Genomic DNA, 24786 nt, shown 5'->3' with positions numbered 1-24786 from the left:
GTAAAATTGGGATAACAAGACTTTATGACTCACTGTGTACCTGGCTCACAGTAGCCACACAATGATAACAACTTTTAAATTGTTTTCAAGTCAATTTACTGGATGGGAGGGGAGAGGTGTTAGTCTGTAAACAAGACCCTACACCAGGTAATGGCTTCCAGAATCCACCATTTGTGTTTTGGATCGTCCCAGGTCCTTTGCATCTCTCTTGTTGCTTTGACTCTGCTGTTTTTTTCCCTTTTCAGCAAGGGCCTACTGACATAGCAGCCAATTCTGCCCCTGACCGCCTGCCATGTACCCCAACCCTCTCATGTACTGTACCTGCTTGGACCCATGGAACTCGGAGCCACAGAAACGAGTCAAGACCCCTCAACCCCCAAATAAGAAGTCCACAGGGAAGCCCAAGTAAAAATTATCTGGGGTGGGGTGGAACCTGAGGGCTTGACTCCCTTTTAGGCTTATGTGTCTCATGAGATTTCCAAAACTATCAACTTGGTAGCAAAATCCCAAGAGGGCCAGGAAGCAAACAGCACAGCTTTCCCTACCGGCATATTGGCTGCCTGTTGCCCTTGACGGCCTGCCTAAGCGTAGTGTCATTTTAGATGAGGAAATCTCTGATTTACAGCAGAGCAGAAAGGGCAGCTTCCGGCCAAATGGTAACTGCCCTTCCATGAGGCACAAAAAAACTTTTGGAACTGAGGGATCCACAGGGCAGTGAATCAGTGCCAGTATCTTTGATCTAAGGTTCCCCAAGAGCACGCTGATCTTAAAGATTCCAGCTGTCAGACCATATATTCCAATTTTGGGTCATTAGAAGAGTTGACCTAAGCTGGAGATGCTAAGTCAGGTTTCTGAATTTCCAATTTCCTCTTTTTCATTGTTTATTTTCATTTTCAGGCCAATGCCTCTTCCTCTGGCTACAAAAACACAAACTTATATCCAACCAATAACAAAACCTGTTGCCACCCCAAAGTAAGTATTTTTATGTCGATGGGGAGGAATGCCTTGAGGCATGTGAATAAAATAATCTCCCTCCTTGTCCTTCACAATCTTGCCAGACTTGAGCTAATCACTTTCAGGGATGTCAGAGAACTTCCAGGATGCGCCATGATTTCCTCCAAAGCTCCTCCATGTAATTCTGTGGCCCTTCGCACCCACAACTTGCAGATTGTCTATTGCAACTATTTTTACTCCTAAAATAAAATTTGTATCCACATTTTATAACCTTGATGTGTAACTTAGTTTAAGCCCTTGCATGAATCTTTGTATTCCATTTATTTATTCATTTGGAAAATACTTATTGAAATACTAATTATTTGGAAAATATTTCTTTCTTAAGCACCTGTTATTTGCCAGGCACTGTTTCAGCCTCTGGAAAACATCAGTGACAGAGCAAATTCCTTGCTCTCCTGGAGTTTGCATTCTAGTGGGGTGTGGGGGTATCCCCAAAAGGGCTATAGGCAATAAGCAATGGACTACATCTACAGCTGGTGAGGGCTATGTCAAACAGATGACATGGGCAAAGAGGAGAGGGCGTGGTGGTGGTAGGGGTGTTAGTTTATATAAGGCTGTCTGGGCAAGTCCCCATATAAAGGGTCATCAGGGAGCCGTACTGCTGTCTGGGCAAGGAGTCTGGGCAGAGGAAACAGCAAGTTCAAAGTCCCTGAGTAGGGACTGGACAACTTCCTGGCCTTTTCCAGGAAAGCAAAGAGGCTAGTGTGGTGGGAGTGGGGGAAGTGAGGAGAGTGTGGCAGGAGTGGACTCAGAACGATAGTAGACATGATGACTACGGCTCATCCTTGGAAACCATGACTGTCTTCTGGTACTTGCCAAGGGGCACTAAAAGTTGCAGATGGAATGAAACTGTCAGTCAGCTGACTTGGAGACGGACTGATTATCCTGGATTATTCAAAGGTGGGCCCAGTGTAATCACAAGGTCCTTATGCCTGGAAGAGGAAGTCAGAGTCCCCAGCCTCAGAATGACACAATGTTGGCTCAGAAGATGGAGGAAAAGACCATTAGGAACACGAACAGCTTCTAGAAGCTGCAAAACGCAAGGAAATAGATTCTCCCCTAGAGCCTCCTAGGGGAACATAGTTCTGTCAATAACACCATTTAGCCCAGTGAGACCCATTTTGGACTTGGGCCTCCAGAGCTGTAAAATAGTAAGTTGGTGTTGTTTTGACTCACTAAGCTTGAAATGATCGGTTACAGCAGCAATTGGAAACTCATACAGTAAAGTTGCTGGTCACTGTGAGAACTTTGTGGCTTATCCTCAAAGAGATGATATATTAACCGCTAGGGCTGCCATAGCAACAACAACAAAGACCCACAGAATGGCTTCTTAAGCAATAGAAATTTATTTTTTCTCGGTTCAGGAGGCTGAAAGTCAAAGGTCAAGGCACCAGCGGGCCCTCTGAGGACTCTCTTTGGCTTGCTGCACACCCTATTTGTCTCTTTCCTTTGTGTCTTACATCATGCAGTGTCTCTGTGGGTCCTCATCTCTATAAGGGCACCTAAAAGATGAGATTAGGGCCCACCCTACCAGCCTAGAGCATGTTTCAATCATGTCTGTGAGTAGCTGTGGAGGGACAGTGCCTGAGGCAGATCCTGCTGTCACAGACCTGGCCCACCTGCTCCTCTCATCAGCTCATCAAGCCAGTTTACCCTCTCACTGTAGTCTGTCAACCTTCCGGTTGAGCTCCTTAGGAATATGCTTTGAATACTTGGGTAGTACTTGACATTAGGCTCATGTTTCTATACCTGAAAGCAAAATAATGATGATCAGGGTTAAAAGCAGATCTCAGAATCATAAACTTTGGTGTATCCTGAGTTCACTTAACTGGTCATTTTGGTCATTTCAGGGTCCCAGAACACCAGTTTCTGGAGCAAATAAGAAAGACTGTTGGGAGACAATACACATCTCAGTAAGAACTGGAGTGGGGTTAAGGGTGAGGGGGGTGAATTTAGGATCACAGGAACGCCCACGGGGTCTTCACTCCCAGACTCTCGCCCTCATTTTCCACATGGCTCCAGCGTTACAGCAGTGAGAGAGATTTCTCTGCTTTTTACTGTTTGCCATTTTATCACGACCTATGCACCGAAGATCTCCAGATCATGAAACACTCCCTATTTCCTGAACTAGGATATTTTGAGAACTAAGAGATCATCCTGGTAATGTCACTTTTTACAGATGAGAAGTGGGTTCAGGGTGTGATTCGTAAACCCCAACATCTCTTTACTCTCTGGTTATTCTCTGAGCCTGCCTTTTTCTTACAGAGGGAAAATCTGTCCGGGACAAGAGGAGAGCAATAAACTACCTCAAGTGAGTAAAAATGCAAAGGGGGTGGTAGGACTAACATTTACTGCACACCTACTGTGTGCAAGCATGGCCTTTTACATGTACTTAATCTCCCTGCATCTTTGATCATCCTATGAGGAGGTGCAGAGATTGTTGCATATAATATGTGGCTGATAAGCTGCAGAGCCAGGTCTTGAACTTGCTTCAGCCAGAGCCCAGAGAAGACATTTAATTCCCACTCTGCAGTCTTAATTCCCACTCTGCCGAGTGTCACGGAGATGCTGGGCAGTGACACAAGTCTAGGCCTGGGTACAGCTCCTGCCCCGATGCAGGAAACCATGTGTTCACTCCAAATGCCCCACTGCTGGGGGAGGGGCCAACGAAGGGAGCAGGGGCTGGAGGGATTTAGAGAAAGAACTGGGGGCCAAGCGCAGAAGGAGTTTGGGCCTAGTCCTTCTGGTGTCTGACACAGTCACCCAGCCAGGTAAGAGTTATATTTCAGAAAAAGCATCCCCTGGTAGGATATTATTGGGGCTCTTATTTTTTTCCTCCCCTGGCTCTTAATCAAGGATCATGCAGTCTCTTAATGGTCAAGGAAAACAATTGAATGTCCCGAGCAAAGAGGATGACGAGCTTAGGGAGATCCAGACTGAAGGCGGAGAGGCCGGTTGGGTGTTGGAGACCAGCTCCAGCTAGAAGTCGTGTCAGGGATCTCAGAAAGGAGAGGACGGCGTCGGTGAAGTTTTTTCGGAGGGCTGAGAGGAAGTGGAGCGAGGTAGGAGTGAGGCAGACACAGACACCTTCTTTTGTGCATGTATCTCCTGCTGAGGGTCTCAGCGGGTCTTTATTTACACCTTAAGACGATGGTGGGATTACATCAATGTAAGCGTTGAGGCAGAATAGAGACAATCAATACATGTTTTCTCATGAACATGTAAAGACTCCCTAGGTCTCACACCTAAAGGGCATTTCTCTGGTAACCTTAAGAACAATTAGTTTCCTAGGTACAGCTCATTTAATTTGGCAAAATTAAGCGTTCTATTAAACTTTCCCAGTTTCAGAGTGGGGGTAAAATTCCTATTCTATATTCTATTACTAAAATCAACCTATCTCCTTAGCACTCAATTAACTTGGCTAATTTATCAATTACGTCAAAGTGACCTAAAACAACTCATCAAATCTACGTTAGTTCTACTGAAGTCTAACTCTTAACTAGAAATTCCTAACCTCCACATGGCCTGCGAACTATTGACCTCTTGCAAGCACCAGGAAATGTACTACTGCCGCAAGCATGCACCCCCTGTGTTAGGCTATGGCTTCCAAGCACAGCTGGTTCAGGGCAGCTTGTTCTCCATAGTTCTCAGGGCCGGAACATTTCTTTCCTAGCTATACCTTTAGCATTTTGTACTTTCTTTGATACTGATTCAAGTGTAAGAATAGTAAATCAATTAATGTCTAGGTCTGAATTGGGTTTTCACATGCCAATTAATAACTAACTTACTTCAGCATTAACCAAGAACAAAGAGGAGAGCATTAGCAGGCTTTGCCATGGGGACCCCCTAGTTCAGATCTTCTTGGGAAGTGCAAGAACTCCCCTCTTCTGGGAAGCACAACTTTCCCTCTTCTGGGGAGCATAGGAACTCCCCTCTTCTTGGGAGTCTCACCCAATGCTTGGACCATGTCAAGAGACAGCATGGAAGGCACAGCCTGCCGCAGTTGGGAATGGATCACCAGGGCCAAAGAGAAAGATCACAGTGGCCTTGGCCTAAGTCAGGGGCAGGGATCTGGAGAGGAGATGAGACCCATTAGAGATCACAGTGACAGGCCCGGGTGCTTCAGGGTGTCCTGCACAGTTCCAGAAGCTGCAGTCTCATCCTGCTGCACAATGGCCACTGGCCCTGCCAGATCTGACTTGACCTTTAGTGAGGGGACAAAAGAGGAACTGACTGAAATTTTTTTTTTCTTGCAACTTGCTAAGCATTTACTCATACGCTATTTTGGTTTTTTCTCGTAAAGCCCTCAAGGAAAAGTTGTATCATTATTTTCTGATGAGGAAATTGGGGTGCAGATGAGGAAATTGGGGTGCAAATCCTGTTGGCAGAACCAGGATTTAAACTCAGGCCCAAGTTCAAGACCTGAGCAATTTGCATCATGCCTGGCATCCTCCGGCCTCTGGCGGTGATGCAGACTGAGAAGCAGAGCAGGGCTGTGGCAGAGTGAGGAGAGGGGGTCAGTAGTTACATTTTGTTCACATTGACCTTGAGAGGGGACATACAGAAGCCATTTGGGTCTTGCAGTTGGATCTTAGGAGAGAAATCTGGAGATACGAGGGTCAGTGGTGACTGGAGAAGACAGAAAAGTCTTGGGCCTTGGCACCCCATCTCACATCTCTGCTATGGAGATGTAAGGAGGGCAGAGGGTCAGCACACCATCTGAAAGACTATCTTACCTTCCACCTTGAGGCCCAGGTACAGGGCCAGGAAGTGATCCACGTGTCCCCCAGCTATGGCCTCCTTCGGAACAAGGAGCGGATTTCCATCACCTTGGGGGAAAAGATGTCTGCTAGGAAAAAGCGGTTGGAATCAGACATCATGAACAAAATGAAGATGTCCAGGTAAAGTCTTTGGACTGACATTTTGCTCTTCAGAGCTACCCCACCTGGCTTGGTTTGGCCCTAAAGACAGGACCCTAATTTCCACACCCAGACTTAAGGGTTTCTGCTCTGAAGGGGCTGCAAGATCACCTCACTCTCCAGCCCCTCACTTGCTCCTGTCAACACCCAACTCTCAGCTCTGTCCCGTTCAAGTCAGGATGGAGGACAGGTCAGGCAGCTGATCTGGAAGATGATTGGGGATAGTAGTATTATTCGTACTTAAGGAGAGCAATTGTTCCTGCAGGTAACAAACAGATGAAATGTTGATAAAAGAGCCAGAATTTGGAAGGTGAGAACTAAGAGTAAATTCAGAGTCTCTGGAAGACCTGAGTATGCATCGCTTTTTTCGTTATGTCCAAAGATACCATTCCATACATGCTTCTGGGAGATGCAGTGTGGAAGGTTCTGGCTGCCCCATCCCAGCAAAGCACACTGCCATCCTCAGCCATTCGAGCCTCACCCACTCTCAGGATCGATACCAGTGCCATGTGAAGTGAGAACCCACATTATTTTCATCATATCTGCTTATGTCTCCTGCATACCTCCCCTTCCTTGCCTGTTGTTTCCATCTGCACCTTGAGATGGCTCCACAGTGAATGTCTCCTCCCTAGCTTTGTTTAGCTTGTTGTGAAAATTATTTTCCCAAGACAGAAATCTAAAAGACCAACAACAACAGAAAACACACAGAGACAACCACCTTCTTATTGCCGGTGTATAGAAAGGAGACAACCCAACTTTTAGCAGTGGTTTCGCTAGGGGAGGGATTTAGTTTGGGAATGAGGCTGAGGGACACGCAAAGCCCATGCTGAGTGAGGCCGTTTGGGCCCTGATCTGACCTGGCCCAGAGAAACCAGACTGTGTCCCTGTCTTCCCTTCCAGTAGGAAAATTCATTCTCTGTGCAGCGACTGCCCCCTGCAGGAAGGGAATGAGCCTGCACCCACTGTCAGGCCAGCCCCCACAGCCACCTCCTGACCTCCTAAGAAAGAAAGCCTGTCACTAATAAAATATGATGCCCTGTCCTTGTCTTATTCCCCAGCAAAGCTGTGAGTATGGGTTTTTTTTTCCTTTGGGTTTTTTTTTAGGATTTATTTATTTACTTACTTATACAAGCACTGGGCACAGTCAGAATTCACCAGAGTCAGAGCGGGGAGCAGAGCAGGCAGAAGGACCGAAGTACACTGCTGAGGGGAGCAGCGGGCAGCAGGAGAGGTCTGCGCGCCATGTGGGACCCTCCTCCGGTGGCCGGGGAGCAGCCGGGGATCGAACCGGCGCTGCAGAGGCTGCGGGCAGCCTCGCAACCCAGTGCTCAACCGCTGCGCCACCGGGGAGGCCCTCTGGGGTTTTTTTTTTAAAGATTTATTTATTTATGCACACAAGAGCTGGGGTACTGGCCAGAGATGTGGGGGTGTGAGAGGATCCACCAGAGACAGAGTGAGGAGCAGAACAGGCAGACTGACCGATGTGCACTGCTGACGAAAGCAGTGGGTGAGTCAGGAAAGGTCTGCTGCGCCATGTGGGTTTCCCCCTGGCCAGCCGGGAAGGCTGCGCATTGCTTCGTAGTGTGGTGCTTAACCCTTTGCGCCACCAGGGAGGCCCTGTGAGTATTGTTTATGTTGATGATCATGTTCAAACAATGGGAACGCCCCCATTTCAGCTTCCCCATCCCCTTTCTTCTTTCTCATGCCTTATGCCTCTCCTCCTTTATCCCCTCTGTTTTCTCACCCCCTTGGCATCAGGGCCCTCCTCTCTGCTGCGCCACATATAGCACTACCTGCCACCCTGCCTACTCCAGCTCAACCAAACAGCCCTGACTAATCTTACAGACATCATGGCGCCCCAGACCCAGAAGTTCAGAAAACCATGATCTAGTCTGAAAGCCGCTCTCTTAAATTTCCCCTTCATCTGATTTGTGGCCCATCATTGTCTATGATTCACTGTCAGCAACAATGCTATTCACCACTTTCTCGTCGCCTAATCTTCTGAACTTCTCTCTCCTCCATTTCAATGAGCATTACTGAATCAAGGTTCAGCCTTAGTAGATTTCTGATATATTCTTCTTCTCCTTCTAGTCAGTATGGCACCAAATTATCCCTGCTCACTTCCCATTAGCTTACCCAAAAGTGCGTGTCTGAGGCTCAATCTACTGCCAGATTCTTTCTCCCAGACCACATTTCTGCCCCTACACTTCACCCCATCATGATGGATCAGGTGCAGACATGACCTGGTTCTCACTAGGCCAGAGCCAGCCAACCCCGGGGAGGGGTCTGTGGATGACAGAGGCATTACTTGCCCCGTAGGACTGATATCATCGCTGACCTCGAGGAGCAGATCTCAGAGCTGACAGTGATAATAGAGCAGATGAACAGAGACCACCAGGCTGCCCAAAAACTGGTGAGTGATCCTGGAGTTAACTAACAGCTCTATGGGTAGGCGTAAGGCCAACATTTGCAGATCACCTGCTATGTGCCAGGCCAATGCCAAACGCTTCTCTCATGGGAACCACATTGTGCAGACCTCCATTCTGAAGAGAAGAATGGAGAATGCAGAAGTATTTTTCTGACTTAGACCTCATCTATCATTGCAAGAACTCAAGTCCCTCCTCAAGGCCTAACTCAGTTTCCGGGAATTCTCCAAGTGCCTCCCAAATGTTCAGTGGCACAGTCCTCTCTACACTAGTGGGCGCCAACCACCTCCCTTCTGTGTCCTACTGAACAGGTCTACTGTGGCCTTCATGTGGAGTTAAATTTCAAGGTTGCTGAGACTCTTGTTTATGGCACTAATATGGGGGGCTAGCACATCTAGTGTCGCTCAGAAGGTGCCCACATCCTGTTGCTATTGAAACTGTTAAAACCCACACTGTAGAAGCTACTGATGTTAATTTGCACTCTTTGTGGTTCCTGGGGATTTTGGTAACACTTCCTCTAGACTTCACCATCTGTTGAATCAGGTCTCATCTTCCCTTCCCGGAGCAGGTGTGCCTGGTGGCTGGAATGGCGAGCCAGAGTGATGCTCAGAAATATCCCACACACACACTTGCCTGTTGTAATTAAATCCACTTGTAAAGGTTCATTTCCCACCTGGTCCACCCCTCACCCTCTGATATGATCCAGATGCTTCTGAATCCTACAGTGATTCAGTCATGGTTCAGGTTATTGAGTCATTATTTTATTTATCTGAAAATCCTTGCCAGGTTTACAGTCTACTTCTATTTAAAAAAAAAAAAAATTGAGGCCCAGGAAGTTAAATAATTTGCATAATGTCATTCATCTCGTCTGTGTTGGGTGACTGGGCAAAATGTGCATTTCACTCACTGAAGCATTGACCCTGCTGAAGACATATTTAGAGATAATTTCCATGGAGGGACTTGAGATTATGAATCTTTCACCTGTGAACTTCAAAACTGCAGTGTGACCCTTAGGAAGAAAGAGTGGTGACTGCCCCCGGTAGCCAGAGAGGGCAAGGACCAGCCCTGAACCCTCATCTTAGCTGGCAGTGGGCGCTGACTGGCTTGGAAGTATCCATTCCTTCTGAGACGCTGACCAGAGGTCAGAATAGAGGGTCACCTGAAATTCCTGGCCTTTCTGTCAGTGAGGACTTATTAACACTGCATTTCTTTTATTTTTTGCAAGTGATCATTATTTAATTAGATTCTTTGTAGGAAATTTAGGACACCAATTCAAGAGGGCAAATTTCACAGGTGAGCGCAAGCACAGATCAAGGTGGCCCTGGAGCTGAGGAACAGCTTTGATTTTTGCCAGAATCTGCAAGTCCACAGCTTCCCGATCAGCCTTGTGCTGCTCTGCCAGGGCGTATTTCTCCTTCTCTGGATTGAAGATCTCTCTGTCCTGGGGGCGGCGCCCACGCAGCTCTTCTTGTTGAAGTCAGCAGCAGTGAGATGTTCAAGGGTCTTCAAACCATATCAATTTTGCTGGCGGTGGCGACGACATATTTCTGGTGTGTCCTACACAGAGGAATTCCATTGAGAGAGAGCGGTCCAGGCCCAAGCAGCAAGCCAGCTCCCACCTGCTTCAGGAGAACCACCCTCCTGCCTCGGGGGCGCCTTGTGAGGATGGTCAGCGTGGCCCCAGGGGTGATGCTGGCTCGCAGTTTTCTCACTTGCTGGCTGAAGGGGGTTTGCTGTGGCTCAACCGCTATCGAGGCACAGCCTGAGTAGGATAATACGTAGGCATTTAGTGAAGTTTGACCACTCAGGTACCACCATCCTCATCTCCACCAACTGTTTTTGTGACTCTAGACAGAATCTTTTTTTTTTTTTCTTCAATCCTGGATTTAGCTGCTGAATACCTGCTCTTGTACATGGCCTTTCTAGAACAGAGACCAGGAATATCTGCCAATTCCTCTCCCTAGGACAGGGTTTTGACTGCAGTGGGGTGTTGGCCTTGGCCTCCTTAACCTTGCCGCCAGCATCAGCTTTCTTGGCTCAGGGTTTCTTGCCAGCTTTTTCAGCCGCCAACTTGCAAGGTGGGAAAGCGATGCCACTGGATATTAAGTTCACTGAAGGCAGAGTCTGAGTCCGACTTCTGACTTTTCCAGGCCAAACCTCAATAAAAGTTGCTCAATTGAATTACATATTTGAAAATCCCCTGGCTCCAATGTCACTAAGAGATTCTCTCAGAGGTCAGACACACCCACAAAAACAGCTAGTAGAGGAGCTTCCACTCACTGACACCATGAACCAGTTATGTACAGAAGACACAGAGCCACACAAGCATTGTTCTGTGCCCCCAGGAGGGATGTGCCCCGAGCCGCAGAGCACAGATGAGGTGGAATGGGGATTGGGGAAACCCCACACCCGTGAATGTAAAGCTGCTTAAACATTGCAGGTGGGAGCGGGAGTGGGGTCCTCCATCCCGCGTGGGTAATGCCAGCCTCTCTTCCAGCTCGCCAATGAGATGGATCTCCGCTCTGCTGAGATGCAGCAGAACTTTGAAAACAAGAACAGGTATGCTTCTGACACAGAGCCGTGCGTGCTGGAGGACCTACGCCTCCTTCCCCCTGGCAGTTCAGTTCACTGAGCCTGCAGACAGCGTCCAGTGGCGTTGGATGGCAATGGGGGGGGGCGGTAAGAGGAGGGAGGAGGGGGGGTGAGTACATGGCTTTGAAGAGCAAAATGACTTTGTTTGAGACCAAAGGAGGTTCTTCTTAGTTTTGTACTTTCTCATCTAATTACTTCATTTCAGTTATAATCTCCCTTTTTAACTAATTCCTGAGAAGAAGAAATTTTTGATTATCTATGAGATTTCTGTGGTAAATAGAAATTGAGGGGGGCGGGTAAGAGGAGGAGGAAAAGCCTGGGCTGTGAACATACTTCCTGCTCTTCTCCCCTCGCCTCCGCTCTCCCGGGCTGCTAGGACAGGAAGAAGGTGGGGGTGGAGCAGGAACCAACACAAGCCAAGAGGAAGTAAAAGGAGGAGGTTTGTGTGTGTGAGAACAAAAGCTCAACGTCACCTTCCATGCTCCTGCATGAGCACAGAGCAGCCTCAGATGTCCTGGTGCATTGATAGTCCTCCTTGTTGAGTCATAGACATGCTTTAAAAAAAGAAACTTAAAATACATACTTTATTTATTTATTTATTCATTTATTCATTTACTTATAACTGACTATTTTTAGGAGCAGTTTTGGATTCACAGTACAAGAGAGCGTAAAGTACTGGGAATTTCCCTAAACTCTTGACCCCACACCCACACAACCTATGCCATTATTGACACCTGGCACCACCATGGTGCATCTGATGAACCCACACTCACACGCCATTATCACCCAAAGTCCATCGTTCACAATAGGGCTCACTCTTTGTGGTGTATATTCTGTGGGTTTTGACAAATGTATCCACCATTATAGTATCCTATAGAATAGTTTAACTGCCATAAAAATCCTCCATACTCTGCCTATTCTTTCTCTCCCCCTTAGTGCCTGACAACCCTGATTAGACTTCTCCAGCATGTAGTCTTTTCATACTGACTTGTTCACTACTACGCACTTTAGGATTCTCCAAAGCTTTTCTTGACCAGACAAATCACATAGCCTTCATTTTAACACTCATCTGGAACATGAAATGGGAGTGACCTTAGGTTCTAAAATTATCTTGGGTGATAATACAGTCCACAGTTTCCCAAAAATGCCAGTAGGAAGACTGTTCTGATGAACCTGTGGCCCTTACCAACTCCATTCAGAATAGTGATTGGTGGAAGCAAGGACCCTCACCCTTCCCTGGGGGATGCCTTGAGAAAGCATCATGAGGTGTTGACCCTGGAGGTTGCCCACTGGCCTTCTGTGTGAGAGGAGAAGGACCAGGTGAATATGACAGCTCAGCCCCAGACTTCTTCATTGATGACTGTTGCCTTCTCCCGGGCCTCGCAGGGAGCTCAAAGAGGCTCATGCAGCAGAGCTCAGTGAACTGGAGGAGAAATACAAAGCAGCCTTGAGCGAGGAGAAGTTGACTGCCCAAGAAAAACTAGGTATACTTGGGACCTGGGAGAATGACCCTGGGCAAAGGCGAGAGGCTGACCGGGTAGGTCTAGGGCCTGGGAACTCCCGTGGCCATGGATAGGCTGTGGCTAGGCTTTCAGCGTTTCCTCCTAAAACTCGGGAAGAGGAAGTGATTAAGGATGAAACTAAAAAGAGCGATACCATGTCCATTAATGCCCTTCCTATGCCCAGAAGATGGAAAGGCCTGCAACTTAGTTGCAATACTGGTCCTTTAGCCTTTTGTCTACCCTTAGGAAGGCCCAGTTTGTAGACTTAACAGTTAATCTTCACAGGGAGGAAAAATTCTACAACTTTCTCCTTTTGTTTCACATTACATTTTTAAAGATGATTATTTATGCCTTGCTAATTTTCCAGTTTTCTAAAGAGAACATGTATTAATGTTATGTACTTGGAAATGTTATTTGTAAGAGAGAAGCAAATGCAAATTGGAAGGTTTTGCTCTTTTTCCCATAGATGTAGGTTTATCGCAGGGATTAATTCTAGAACTTGGGTTTGAGAATTGCAACAGAATTGCCTCAGAAGCATTTTATCAACAAATATAGGCCCCTTCTCTGAGATCTCAATTCTTTAGGTCTTGGGTGGGGTCCAGGCATCTGACTCTCTAATAGGCTCCCAGCGTGATTTCTGAGGCACACCACAGCCTTGCCATTTCACCACCTAAGGGGAAGGCATGCAGGAGGTGCTCACATTTGAATTTGAAAATGTGCATTTCAGAGAAATAATAATGACTCTGTTGTTTTCCTTTTGTCCAGAGGAGATGGCAAAGGACTATAAGTACTTGAAGAACATGTTTCATATGTATCAGGTGAGATTCAGAACAAGTTGGTGAATGATGAGAGTAAGAGAAGCAAGAAACACCCCTGCTGATGACATTGGGGTGAATTTAAAGCTCTTGTTAGAAACACTCAGCATCCTTAGAGCTACAAAGCACTAACTACATCCAAAGAGGAGTGACCCCACAGTCTGCGACAGCCCCCATGACCAGTCAGCCACCCAATCCTAAAGCAGTTCATTGAAAAATATGTGTATCATTACAAAAGTAACACCTCCTCATTTCTTTAAATGGAGATACAATACCCAAAAAAAGAAAATTCAAAACCAACAAGAGCAATAACAAAAAGAAAGAACTATCAACACCTAAGACAACTTCTGTTAATATTTCCCTTGGTAACATCTTTGATTTTAGTAGTGTTGGGTTAAAGGGAATAAGCATTTAAATACCTCTAACACATTTGACCAAATTGCCATCCAAAAAGTCTGTATCACCTGCACTCGGAGTGCCTGCAGGCTCCCTAACAATCTCAGAATGTAACCCTTTCATTTAATCCACTGATTTGATGGAAACCCAGGAAAACAGAGTTAGGGCATGATTTCTTCCTTGGAGGATGAAAATAGGAGAAAAGGGGAAGACAGGTGAAGGATTGAAGTATCAAGTCCCTCTCTTCTGATGACCCACTAGTTCCGTTTACCCCAGACTTTGCAGGTTTAGCACTGAAAGTCAGGAGTCCTGGGAGACAGTGCAGCCCAGGCAAACATAAGGACAGCTGATCCCTATCAAAGGAAGAAACTTAGTTATGCACCAGCACCATCTCAAAATTCTATTTATCACTCACTTTTAAGTTTGATTTTATATCCCAAACTCAAGATGTGTCTTGATGCAGTCAAGGAAATGTCAGCACCTAAGAGGCATGTCAGGCTGATGAGCTGGAAGTTGCCTCAGCTTCCTAGTGTGCTTGTGTTTGTTTCAGTCTTTGTTTCAAATTTTTTGGAGCCTCTCTCCAGAGAGTTTCACTTCTCTGGAAACTGAGCTGCCCAACAGTCTTGAAAATGATGACAGAGAACCTCTGTCAGATGCCCACAAACAACTATAAATAAGCTCCCAGGCCCGGGTGCAGTGTAAAATCTGCTAACAGAAGGGAAGTCAGGAAGGGGGTCAGGATCCACCGGGGCCTGCCTTCTCCTGTGTCACATCACCATGAAGGCTGAGTCAGACAACAGCATTGGCATCTGTAGTGGCCAGGTAAAGGAGGAGCCAGAGTCCTTAGTAGTTTTGCAGGTTTTTTATTTGGGGTTCACCAGGCATATGGCAGGCAGGGGTGCTGGTTGGGGGGCTGGGAGGCTGGCAGGCCTCCCAGCCCCCAGCAAGTCTTCACTCTATCTGGGCTCTCTAGCGTTCATTCTGCTGCTTCTTGGCTTCTCTTTCAGCTTCTGCTTCGGCTTCTACTGCTGCTACTGGTGCTGCTGGCGTCCCCATGACACCGCCCTTAAAAGCACAGTCTTAACTCAGCTGAATCCCATCTACCTAGCCCCACACCCTATTCCAGGTGCTCGCCATCAGGCATGCATTCAGGACAAGGATCCATCATCTATCCTGATGGCGGAAGGGCAGAAAAGCCTGATATTTTCTTTACCCTACAGTCCACCCCCTCAGGGTTTTCTGCCATAGTCTATACATATATACAATTTTTTATCAAACAAACAATGCAGCCATGGCCCACAAAAGCAAATACATCACAACAAAATACAACAGAACACAAATAAGTCCAGGCAGGGCACCAACCTAGTGCAAAAGACAATTATTGGTACCAGCAGATGAGCCACCAAATCTGCTGCCGAAGGCGCTGCTCATACAAGGGAGGGGAAATCACACACGGCATCTGCTATAACATACCAGGAGCCGTCAGGCTTCCTGGCCTTCTCTGGCTGCAGTCTCGGCTACAAGCCACACACAGCATCCACCCCCAGGATGCACTAGCTCTGGAATTGGCAATTTTATTCTGTTGGGGGTAATCGCCAACCCTCAGGGTTTCTGTCTGCAGTCGCTCCAACACTCGGCCTTCACAGCCACCCATGCGACTCACAGACCCCTGCACTCAAGCCAACCCACTGCACAAGCACATGGGTTGGGGATCAAAACTCTACATGTGGCTTGGGCTCCACCCCAAGCCACGTTCCCCACCCGTCCCCCAAGGACAGGTTCCTCAGCTCCTCACCCTCACTCAACAATGAGCAGGGCATCACCCACAGGTGATTTTACGAGACTCACAGTTCTTCAGCATACCCAGGCTGCTTAACAGCCACTCAGGGCTTCTCAACTTAGCATCAGTACCAGCTTTTGCCTTCTCAGTTGGCTTTTCTCCTCCACCTGGCTGCTGGGCATGCACAGGCTGCTTTTGGCCATCAAGGCCCACTGGCCACCCCCAGATTCTCAAAAAAAAACATAACCTGCTAAGGTCCTCCGCCTTCTGGCGGGATTGTCAGTCCAAGTTTATCAGTCCATGTCCATTGGCCTCTCCCTGTGTCAGCAGCGGCCTGCTGCCTCAGGGGTCATTGGCTGGTCCTTTCCGGTGTCGTTGGCTGGTCCTTTCCGGTGTCGTTGCCTAGTCCTCTCAGGCATCTCCTCCATGCGAGGTCTCGTCCCACAGCTCCGGACCGTATCCACCTTCTGTGCTGCCATGGCACCTCCAGCGTCATCACAGGCAAACAGTCTGTTCTCCTTAGTCCCTCCAGGTCTTTGGAGGGCTCCAATACCTGTCTACATGGATCCTGCCAACTACGCCAATTGTAGTGGCCAGGACTGGCCACAGTGCAGGTTTTCTGATCCCATGCAGACCGGGTAAAGGAGGAGCCAGAGTCCTCAGTAGTTTTGCAGGTTTTTTATTTGGGGTTCACCAGGCATATGGCAGGCAGGGGTGCTGGTTGGGGGGGCTGGGAGGCTGGCAGGCCTCCCAGCCCCCAGCAAGTCTTCACTCTATCTGGGCTCTCTAGCGTTCGTTCTGCTGCTTCTCGGCTTCTCTTTCAGCTTCTGCTTCGGCTTCTACTGCTGCTACTGGTGCTGCTGGCGTCCCCATGATGCTGCCCTTAAAAGCACAGTCTTAACTCAGCTGAATCCCATCTACCTATCCCCACACCCTATTCCAGGTGCCCGCCATCAGGCATGCATTCAGGACAAGGATCCATCATCTATCCTGATGGCGGAAGGGCAGAAAAGCCTGATATTTTCTTTACCCTACAGCATCTGTGTGATATTGCCTATGTAACCTTGATTGCAAAGGAAGTTAGATTTGCTGAGGAAAAAATAGACACTGAACAACATCCAATTATGTTCTAAGTATTCAAGTGAACTACCAGGCATTCCCCTCATCTCTACTGGTGAGTGACTCATGATTTAGAGGGAGCTGAATGTGAATCTTCAACTTGGGGAACCTGCCTGTCTTCAAAGGAAGCCCAGTTCTAGTAAGGCAAACCTCATGCAGAGTTTCCTTTGATTTTCAGGGTCCAACAGGTTCTCAAGTGGGTGGGAAATTTCTTCCCACCTGTCACCCACCCACCTGTCACTAAGGTATCCCCAGTGAGGGAAGCCGCAAAGCATTGGGTGCCGTTCTGGGAGAGACCCTCGCAGGAGGGAGTTTACAGCCTCTGCAGCCACCGTGATTCAGGGTCCCTTTCTTCGCTGTGCCTTTGTGCCTCCTTAGGACAGCATTTACGATGAAATGGAAGATAAGTGGTCAAAGAAGAAAGCAGAATGGGAGAAGGATGAGAAGCTGGAGCGTGAGAAGATCTTGCTGCAGCTAAGTGAGTACAGAAACATCTGACTTTTTAATGAAGCTACACTGAGACACTGCCAACACTGTTGTGCTTGGTCTCAACACCAAGAAGGCAGCCTGGGAAGGGTGCTGCGCTGCCTGGTGGGCTCTGGAATGGAAGGTGCCTGGCATTCTCAAGAAAGCAAGTTGGACAGGATGGAGTCTATTATGAAAATGGCCACCTAAGTGTTTCAGCCTGTACCTTCCAAAACTCATTGGTTCCAAGTTGTGCCATCACGAGCTGAAACAAGCTTTGGATATTTGTAGGCATGTAGACTTGTTATCTCAACATAAGTGACTCCAGAGTTCCAGAAAAAAGTCCTCGAATTGGAGCTTCAAATATTCTGTTGTTGGGGGGGTGGCAACAGCATCCACTACACTGAGCCCCTCTCTATTCTACACCTCCTCTGAGGACCCCTATTATAACTGATATACAGTTGGCAGATGGCATCGTGTGCGTTTATAAGAGCACAAAATGCAAATTGATACAATTATGTATTACTATATATTTTTCATATTTCTAACACTTAGCACAGATTTTGGATCACACAAATTGCTCTGTAGATGAGCCTCCTGTCCCCCCTGAGTGTCTTCATAAATGAAAACAGGAAAAAGGAGTTTGAGGACCTACAGGGCTAGGTAAGGTAGGAATGGAGCCGCTACAAACCTATTTCATACCTTACCCCAACCCAATTAAGATCAGATTGAGTTGATTTTAACAAATTACTCATTTAAATGCAGACAGTCCCTGGAAAAGTTAAGCCTAAAGCCATTCCCACCCCGTGAGGAATGTGGGGCTGCAGTTGTTGGAGGCTTTACTTGCAATCCTGCCATTCCCAGGACAGCTCCCAGTCTGCCACCTGCCCATGCTTCACCTGTCCCCAGTGTCATAATCTAAGTGTAGATGTCACCATCAGTTCTGGAAAGCTGACTGTAGGGTAGATATAGATGGTCAGGCTTTTATGCCATTTGCCTCTGTGGCTATCACCTGCAGCCTTGAATGCAGGAGGTGCTTGGGAGCCTGGCTGCAGGACACCTGGGGTCTGGTGTGGGCATGCGTAAGTGGGCACACCTGAGCGGGGAGGCTGGGGTTATAAGGCAGCATCACTCAGACAGGGATGGCCAAGGCAGAACTGCTATGAGGACAAGTGACTACAGAGAGGTGGACACAAGACAAGGCTAGAGAGTGCCCAGAGGAAAGAGTGTATAGACATTCACAGGTGGCCCAAGTTGCTGTCCCCTGCTGGTTCGTTTCCCCTATGTACCATTAAAAAACCTGCGGGGATGATGCGAAGGGCTCCAAGTTCTTGTTTAAGCTGTCCGAACCGACAGTGAACCCACCCAGCCTGGGATGGTGGCAAAATAGACTTTAGCTGCTCATAATGGAGCTCAGTCCAGACTATACTGTGAGTGGAGGTTGCCTCTCCACCCACCTCCAGCACCATGATTCTAAAGAAGAAAATTGCATTAGCTTCTGACCCCTCCTTCCTCTTACTTAGTGTTGGAGCTTTGCTGGCCGACTCCCCTGTCCGTCCCAACCCCCAAGCACAGTGAAAGCATACCTGTGCTCCAGGACTAGGGACACAATGAATTTCATTTCTGGAAAAGTCTCATTAGGTCAGAACTATATTTTAAGATAAGGCTATCCAAAAAAAAAGGCAGAGTGGTTATTTTAGCAGAAGGCATGGACAAAATAATAAGCAACAGATCCAAAATAAACTATACACAAAAAAAAGAACAAGAGACATGTAGGGGCAGGAAGGACACCAAGTTTTCTGATCCAGCAGACCGGGTGAAGGAGGAGTCAGAGTCCTCAGTGGGTTTTGCAGGTCCTTTATTTAGATTTACCAGGTATATGGCAGGCAGGGATGCTGGGGGGCCGGGAGGCTAGTAGGCCTCCCAGCCCCCAGCAAATCCTCACTCTGTCTGGGCTCTCTGGCCTTTTCCTGCTTCTCTTCTTCTCTCGGCTTCTGCTGGCGTCTCCATGACGCCGCCCTTAAAAGCCCAGTCTTAGCCCAGGTGAATCCCATCTACTATGTCCACACCCCACTCCAGGTGCCCGCCATCAGGCCTGCATTCAGGACCGCAGGGTTCCCTCATCTCTCCGAATGGCGGGAGGGCAGAAAAGCCTGACACCTTTTACCTTCCCCTACAAGACATTAGAGGGGTAAGCCCTGTTATGACGGATAATATTGAGAAGTACCACTAAGTTCACCGCATTCTTAAGCATCTGCAGGTGCGTGTCAGACGCTGAACTCCCGGCTCAAGGGAACTTGATTTTGACCCCATCTGGAATTTCTATTATCTTTAGATATTGAAGTTCCTTCCTGCATCTGGTTTTCCCACATTTAAACATATCTGTGATTTCCTCTCACCTCCACAGAACACAGGATGACAAAAAAGTTTGAGTTACAGTCACAAGAAGAAAAGAAGAAAATAAATGACTCCTACATTTTGATGTTTGAGAGCTTCAATCGAGAGAAGGAGGTAACTCCGCCCAAAACACATCAGTGGTGAAAGTAGAGTCCAGTGAGACATCCAGTTCTCAGATGTGACTCTGAAATTAGTCAAGCTTTTTGTCTTTTGGGGTTTATTCCTCCTTTCACAGCTATCCCAGAGATAGATGCAAGCAGGCTGACAGTCTTGTCCTTTATCTGTACCATCTTACCACGGTTATTGAAATTAGCAGAAAATAATACTTTAAACATTTAAAAAACTGATATTCCTTATTTTGTCAAACTCTTAAGTCTCTGAGTGTTCCCCTCATATTTAAAGAAAGAGTGTAGTTACTAACTAAACAAAGCTAATCTGGTCACAAAGAATCTTAAAAAAATAAAAGTAGTTGGGCCTCCCCGGTGGTGCAGCGGTTGGGCTTCTGCAGCCTATGCAGCGCTGGTTCAATCCCCGGACACCAGGTGAGGGTTCCACATGGTGCGCAGACCTCCCCTGCTGCCTGCTGCTCCCCTCAGCAGTGTATTTCATCAGTCTGTCTGTTCTGCTCCCTGCTCTGGCTCTGGTGAATTCTCTCACCCTCCCACGCTTCTGACTGTACCCAGTGCTTGTATAAATAAATAAATAAATAAATAAATAAATAAATAAATAAATAAATAAATCTTAAAAGAAAGAAAGAAAGAAAATAAGAGTAGTTATCTAAAAGGTAGAGGCAGGTGAGGGCTAGCACTTCTGTTAGTCACCCCCACCCCCACCAAATTATAAGGAAAGCAGGTCTCAGACCAAATTCTGCCAATTCTTATTTTTTAAGATTATTTTGGCTCTTCTATATCCTTTGCATTTTGATATAAATTTGAGGATTAACTTCTCTAAAAAGACTGCCTATTTTGCCTGGATGCCATTGGATATAAAGATTAATCTGTGGAAAATTGAATATTTGACAGTATTAAAACTGTGTACTAATCAGAAAATCCTTCGATGAACTCTAATTTCCTTTTAATATTTTTGAATGTGGTAAGATTGAATATAAGATTTTCAATGTTTGACTTCAACATGTCACATCATTAGTTTATATGTGGGCTTTATTATAACCATGTCTGAACTTTGGTTTATATTATGTTCTAGAATCTTATTCTGACTTTCTTAATTCTTCGAAAAAGTACCAGAAAGTACTGACCTTTTCTAAATAAAATTATTTTTAGGAGTTACTGAAACAGCATGAAAATGATATCTTGCAACTAGAAGAGCTGAGAAAGACCAAAATAGTAAGCTTTTTCATTTTTCCAGCACCTGTTGACCTTGATATCCTCAATGACATGTTGTACTGTTGTCTACTATCTTCTTCACGGATGATTCAGTGGTCACTGGAAACTTGAGGGCACAGTGGTCAAGCTTGTTTCTCAGGGGGTACTTTTCCAAGGATATTTGGGTTGCCTTTGGAGTTGTAATATTTTGGGAAGCCAGAAGGTGGGTAAGGTACAGATTTTTTTGTTGTTCTTTTTGTGGCTGTGGCTGTGGACATCTTTCAGCACTGCTTTCTTGGCCTTCAATTTGACTTCCACTTTGGAGAGGCAGGAGCTTCCTTCTTTACTTTTGTTGCCATCTTCTGGTTCGTTTTTATAGTTTTCATCTAAAATAGATCCCACATTTGCCCCTCGTGGTACTTACACTGCATCCTATAGATATATTTTCAACATATTGCTTGTTCTTCATTTTAATTGTAACTATGTTATTTATTTTTAATCTTTTTACATCTTCCTCACTAGAATTTAACCCCCAAGAATTATGTCTGTCTTGTTTGTCATAATATTCCTGTTGTCTTACAGTAGTATTTTTTTCTAATTAACAGATTATTTTTAGAGCATTTAAAGGTTTAGGTCTGTAGAAAAACTATAAGATAATACAGAGATACTGCATAAAAATCCCCTCCCCTAACACACAAGACATTTCCTCCATGATTAACATCTTGCAGTACTGTGGTACATTTGTTACAATTGATGATCCAATACTGATACATTATTTTTAACTAATACCAGTAGTTTACATTAGGGTTCACTATGTTGTACATTCTGTAGGTTTTGTGAAATCATCATGCTATGTGTCCACCATAGTAGTATGAGACTACTCATACTTCTCTCCTAAAAATCCTGTCTTCCACCTATTCATGCCTTGCTCCCCTTCCAACCTACATCAGCCAAAGCTCTCTTTACTATCTCTATAGTTTTACACTTTTTGGAATGTTGTGTAGTTGGAATGTGTATTAGATATTTAATAAACACTTATTTAGTGAGTGAATGATTGGAAGCCATTGGACTACCCACATCAGGTCTCATGAGGGCTGACACTGGGGCAGTAACAGTGAAGCTACAGAGGAGAGTATATATGGTGGAGAGAGAGGAGGGAGAATTAACAAGGGGTAGAGACTGAAGTGCAGCAGGAGTAGCTGGAGTTGATGCTTCACATTCTAGTCCAGGTGCCTTGAGAAGAGAATAAGTACATAGACATCACCATGGCTTCTTGAAACAATTTCTTCTTACTCAGATCATGGAGGAAGAGTTGCACACACAATCTCTTATCCTAGAATCACTGAACGCTACGCTCTACCACACCCAGATGGAACTCCAGAGAGAGGTGAGCCTTGGCTGGAGTGAGGATGGAAATGGGGAGAGGAACCCAAGTCTCTGTGTAGCTTAGATGACTCAGTTTGGGAAAGATGGTATTAAAATTGACTTGTCTTGGGCCTCCCCGGTGGCACAGCGGTTGAGCGCTGGGTAGCGATCCTGCCCGCGGCCTCTGCAGCGCCGGTTCAATCCCTGGCCGCTCCCCGGCCCCCAGAGGAGGGTCCCACATGGCGCGCAGACCTCTCCTGCCGCCCGCTGCTCCCCTCAGCAGTGTACTTCGGTCCTTCTGCCTGCTCTGCTCCCCGCTCTGGCTCTGGTGAATTCTCTCACCCTCCCGCGCTTCTGACTGTACCCAGTGCTTGTATAAATAAATAAAAATAAATCTTAAAAAAAAAATAAAATAAATAAATAAAATAAAATTGACTTGTCTTTCAGAAAAGTATGGTGGGCAATATGGAGAAAATTTTCCAGGCCAAGCTTGCCGAAAATGAAGAAAAGTTTAAACACACCATCCAGCTCCTAACAGAAGAAAATATTTATCTAAGGTGTGAATGATGCTGCTGAAAAAGATGTGGCTGGGTTGTATTTAAGAAGTGGGAGGGAATTTGGGTAAGGAATAGGTGAAGAAGAATCCAAGGTTTTTTAATAAAGTCAAAGCACGGCAGTTTCAGGAGAGAAGTGTTCATTCTCAGCCTGGCTGCAGAAGTTATCTGCAAAGGTCAAACAGTCCATTTGAAGAGGTACTGGAACAATGTCTAAACTCCTCTCCCTCTCCTACCTCTTAGTTTTTATACATTTAGCTGAGATTCTTGGTGTTTATTCAGTTCTGTGACACATTATTTTTAAGTCCATCTACCAAGAGAGGTTAGGGAGTTAGATATCAGAGGCATATTGTTAGATGCAATTGCCTTTGGTTCCTGGGGTTATCACCTTTAGATCAGAAATTATACTGTTACCTGAAGATGCATCTTAGAACACTGCAAAACAATTGGGCCAATTCTTTAAGCAAAGGAAGTTATTCATTGTGTTGATTTAGTAGAAAAATGCTCCTATGGTAGTTTTGTAATCCAAATAGCATCTCTCAATAACATTGTTCAAACACTCTGCAAGTAATGAGTAATACTTCCCCTGATGAAGGACTAGAACAATGTTTCTCTTCCCTTTATTTCCTAAACTCCTTTCTATACTTCGAGTCTATAGTAATACATCTTCTTCTATATAGACAAAAGTTAAATGTCAAGAATGAAGAAATATACCAGGAACGATCTGGGAGATCAACCTCTGTTATTAATGAAACTAACGAAGACTCTTTAAATGATGACAGCAAGAAAAGACAAGAACCGTGAGCAGAGAAGTTGTTCTCCATGGTTGGCAGTAGGAGCATGATCTCTGTGGGCCCAGAGACCACCTGTGAGGTTTCCTTAGAAATGTATATGACGAGTTTACTTCTTGGGTTGCCTCAATTCTATTTTTACCTTTCTGCAATTTGCTTTGGGTAGTTGGGAATGTCCAATTCTCATCTCAGTTATAAAGATTTTCGTGACTTCATTGAAAAGTGGTCTTCTTTTACGTCTGGAGCTGAGCTTTCTCTGGGCTTTGTACTATTTCCTACCTTTATACACCTGGCATATATATATATATATATATATATATATATATATATATACACAATGGGATACTACTCAGCAATCAAAAAAGACAAACTCATGCCATTGGCAGAAACATGGATGGAGCTGGAAGGGATCATGCTCAGTGAAATAAGCCAGAAAGAAAAAGAAAGATACCAGATGGTTTCACTTATAGGAGGAATTTAGGGGATCCAAATAAGGAATTGGGGGGGAAAGTAATTGCAATAAAGTAAAAATCAAAATAAAATATATATATATATACACATTTAATTATGAAGACACTAATCTGAAGAACTCCCTATTAAATGTTTTTTTTTTAAAGATTTATTTATTTATTTATACAAGCACTGGGTACAGTCAGAAGCACAGGAGGGTGAGAGAATTCACCAGAGCCAGAGCGGGGAGCAGAGCAGGCAGAAGGACCGAAGTACACTGCTGAGGAAAGCAGCGGGCAGCAGGAGAGGTCTGCGCGCCATGTGGGACCCTCCTCCGGTGGCCGGGGAGCAGCCGGGAATCGAACCAGCGCTGCAGAGGCTGCAGGCACCTTCGCAACCCAGCGCTCAACCACTGCGCCACCGGGGAGGCCCCTCCTTATTAAATGTTGATTGCATTTTGGGGGTGCAAATTTTTTCTCCCTGAGCATTTAGCTAAAAAGATAATTTATTGACTTGATGCCAAAATCCTTCTGTCCTACATGTGTTCCTCCTCTCCTACATCTCAAACATGTTCCCTGACCTATGAATTGGGAGGAAATTCTAATGATTCTTACCACCCTCTTTAAACTATCACCAGAATTCAAATCTCCACAGAGCAGGTGACATAAATATATGTAGTGGGCTGGACAAAGGGGAAAAAATAGTATGAGCAATGATAAATGGGACTTGGCAGCAGCCTCAGTGCAGGGGATACGTGGGAAGAGTGGAGCCAGGGGAGCGGGGCAGGTGGTGCGCGCGGGGTGAACCTATCCCTCAGATGCCACACAGGAGCATGGGGTCGATATGGTCTGATATTCTAGTTCTTAAAAAACACTTTCA

The 24786-nt window shown here is 46.0% G+C and overlaps 1 protein-coding gene and 1 pseudogene across 2 annotated transcripts; one reads left to right on the top strand and one right to left on the bottom strand.

The window, feature by feature from the left end:
- Positions 1-292: 292 nt before the first annotated feature.
- Positions 293-23470, top strand: FLACC1 (flagellum associated containing coiled-coil domains 1; the record flags this gene model as incomplete). Its single annotated transcript, XM_084259468.1, has 13 exons — positions 293-405; positions 3280-3325; positions 5770-5915; positions 8253-8346; positions 10857-10918; positions 12338-12435; positions 13219-13271; positions 16942-17041; positions 19436-19539; positions 20706-20768; positions 22045-22134; positions 22560-22669; positions 23347-23470. 13 exons carry the CDS (start codon positions 293-295, stop codon positions 23468-23470), a joined length of 1203 nt encoding a protein of 400 aa, XP_084115594.1.
- Positions 9619-10648, bottom strand: LOC311180384 (large ribosomal subunit protein eL6-like; annotated as a pseudogene). The gene is made up of 2 exons: positions 10640-10648; positions 9619-10390 (listed from the first exon to the last, which is right to left on the bottom strand). The product of its transcript is annotated as a large ribosomal subunit protein eL6-like (transcript).
- Positions 23471-24786: the final 1316 nt, after the last annotated feature.

The sequence above is a fragment of the Talpa europaea genome (genome assembly GCF_964194135.1).
Source record: "Talpa europaea genome assembly, chromosome: 1".
In the NCBI taxonomy this organism is placed as follows: Eukaryota; Metazoa; Chordata; class Mammalia; order Eulipotyphla; family Talpidae; genus Talpa; species Talpa europaea.
The sequence above is the reverse complement of the archived record's forward strand: the minus strand, read 5'-3'. Positions and strand labels throughout refer to the sequence as shown.